Source organism: Chenopodium album, chromosome 12 (genome assembly GCF_948465745.1).
Source record: "Chenopodium album chromosome 12, dcCheAlbu1.1, whole genome shotgun sequence".
In the NCBI taxonomy this organism is placed as follows: domain Eukaryota; kingdom Viridiplantae; phylum Streptophyta; class Magnoliopsida; order Caryophyllales; family Amaranthaceae; genus Chenopodium; species Chenopodium album.
This window is the reverse complement of record NC_137845.1, coordinates 16,468,291-16,470,949: the sequence shown is the minus strand read 5'-3', so window position 1 is coordinate 16,470,949 and position 2,659 is coordinate 16,468,291. Positions and strand designations below refer to the sequence as shown.

Here is a 2,659-nt window from a genome sequence, read left to right as displayed (position 1 = left end):
TAAAGGAGCGCTAGGTTATTTGGGAATTTTCTAATTAAAAACAATTATTTATACGTATGGTGCTTGTTCTGTGTGGCTGGCGTATTCGAGGTTACTTATTAAGGGTTTACTCAATTGTTCAAGGGTCACTTAGTCGGTTTGCGCGTTTTTTGTGTGAGAGTAACCTCTGTCCGACCGAGTAACACCTGAATAAGTAACCTCTTAACGAGTAACCCCTGACTGACTAAGTAACCCAAGTATAAGTAATCCCGACCACATATAAAAATTTACGTTATTTATATAAATAGAACACTAGAACACTATATTAATGCTAATCCGTACAAAAGCATTATAATGTATTCGTGATTTGGTTTTCTACGATATTATTCTCATCATCCATACGTACTTTACCAGCTAAACTAATTGACATCCACGATTCTAATTATAACTCTTATAAGTAACTCTTTACTATTAGATACACACAATCAAAACCATATATACTACTACCATTATAGTCTCTCACTTTCTTATACACTCTCTTTTACTCTCTCTTCTCTCTTTGGCAATAATAATGGGTGTGAAGGTGTATGGGCTCCCAATATCAACATGCACAGCTACAGTTTTGACTTGTTTGCATGAAAAAGAAGTTGAATTTGAGCTTCTTCCTGTTGATCTCTTTGTTGCTGAGCATAAACAACCTCCTTTCCTCTCTAAAAATGTAAATCTTTCTTCTTCTATCTATCTTTTATATTTTTCACATATCTATATTTATATTATAAATATTACAATATATTGATATTTTTTAGTTTTCATTTACTAGCATTATAACTATCTAGAAATGCTTTTCAAAAAAAAAAAAAAAAAAAAAAAAAACTACCTAGAAATAATGTTAAGTTCATTATTACTATTATAAAAGATTTTAATATTTTTATTTGAAATAACTTTTTAATTTGTGTTTATACACTTTATTTGCAGCCATTTGGGCAGATCCCAGTACTTGAAGATGATGATCTCACTTTGTTCGGTAAGTTTTACAAATAAAGTACTCTATTTTAAATAAATTGTTTTGAAATTATGAAAATTATTTATCTAAATATGCTCTTTCTCAAGAGTCAAGAAAATAATTAGAGGAGTCAAATAGTTTCCACATAAGTGAGTATTAATTTATTGAAAATCTTTATTCAATCTCTATTTATACGTGAGTACAGTATTGGCTTTAGTTTTCATTTCTTATACAATACTCTGTACGGATACAAAGAAGTTTCTTAATTAACTTTAAAAAAACACAATTATTAGAGATATAAGAATAAGAAATGATTTGATAACCCAACTATATATGATACTACTAGTTAATATGTGTAATAGAACATTGAGAACACATAGATAGCCTTTTCCATTTCATTGCTTTTGTTTCTCTAGGTTTTTATATTTGAGTATACGTTGTAAATCATGATGATTAATTAAGTCCCTTTTCACTTCAACTTATATATTTTCAAGTAATTCATGAAAAATAAGTTAGAACAATTAAGTTCTTATCAGAATTTAGAAAAAATAAGTTTTGATAAAGGTTAATAAAGGTTATATAAGTTCAAATTACAACTGAATTAAGTTCTAATAAGATTTAATAAACTTATATAAGTTAGACAATTAGTTTATATACCCTAAACGTCTAATATTTCTACTTTTTTTTTTTTTTTTTTTTTTTTCATAAACGCTTGGTTTGATCTATTCTTAATCTGAATCCCAAATTAAACTTCTTGTTTCCATTGTCACATCCTAGAATCTCGAGCAATCTCATCATACATAGCAGAGAAATACAAGGACAACGCAACAACAGATCTCCTAAGACAAGGAGACCTAAAAGAAGCAGCAATAGTTAAAGTATGGATGGAAGTTGAAGCACATCAATACAACCCATCAATTCAACCCATCATATACCAATACTTTGTGGCTCCAATTCAAGGAAAAACTCCTGATCAAACAATCATCGACGATAATCTTGATAAACTTGGTAAACTACTTGACATCTACGACGAAAGGCTAAGGACTACCAAGTACTTAGCTGGGGATTACTACACCTTAGCTGATCTTCATCATCTTCCTTACACTCATTATTTCATGACTACTCCTTATGCTACGTTAATTGATAGTCGCCCTAATGTTAAGGCTTGGTGGGAGGATATTTCTTCTAGACCAGCTTCTAAGAAAGTTTCGGAAAATATGAAATATGGGGAGAATTAAATTAATTAGTTATAATACAAAGTTTGGGGATAATTTTATTATTGCTATGAACAATTTATTTATACTTGTTTGAGTGATTAAAGTTGAGATGATCAAATGATTGTTGATTTATTGCAAAATTTTATTTAAAATGTTACCTTTTTCTTAGATAGTTTATAGTTTAATGTTGTTATTAATTAATTGTATTTTTCTTTGATGGTTTAAATAAAATTTTATACCTAGATTGCATTGGTTGAATGATTTTTTATACCATAGTTTAATTTTTCACTAGTTTGTGACCCTGGGTTTGCCTCAGGTGGAATAATTTCATTTTTATATTAGACATTTTAAAAGACTTATTAATTTATTTAATGTGGATAAATTAGAATACAAGGGAAACAATAATTTATTTTGGATTTTTTTTTTTTTTTTTTTGGTTTTTATTCTACATTCTAATATA

The 2,659-nt window shown here is 28.3% G+C and overlaps 1 protein-coding gene across 1 annotated transcript; it reads left to right on the top strand.

Moving 5' to 3' along the window:
- The first annotated feature begins 493 nt into the window (after positions 1-493).
- Positions 494-2,261, top strand: LOC145572148 (glutathione S-transferase F13-like). Its single transcript, XM_081631169.1, has 3 exons — positions 494-697; positions 955-1,003; positions 1,760-2,261. Exons 1-3 carry the CDS (start codon positions 551-553, stop codon positions 2,218-2,220), a joined length of 657 nt encoding a protein of 218 aa, XP_081487295.1. The 5' UTR covers positions 494-550; the 3' UTR covers positions 2,221-2,261.
- Positions 2,262-2,659: the final 398 nt, after the last annotated feature.

Coding starts and splice junctions, on each gene's coding strand:
- LOC145572148 (XM_081631169.1), top strand. CDS start 551: ATGGGTGTGAAGGTGTATGGGCTCCCAATATCAACATGCACAGCTACA. Junction 698..954: donor CTCCTTTCCTCTCTAAAAAT/GTAAATCTTTCT, acceptor CTTTATTTGCAG/CCATTTGGGCAGATCCCAGT. Junction 1,004..1,759: donor TGATGATCTCACTTTGTTCG/GTAAGTTTTACA, acceptor GTCACATCCTAG/AATCTCGAGCAATCTCATCA.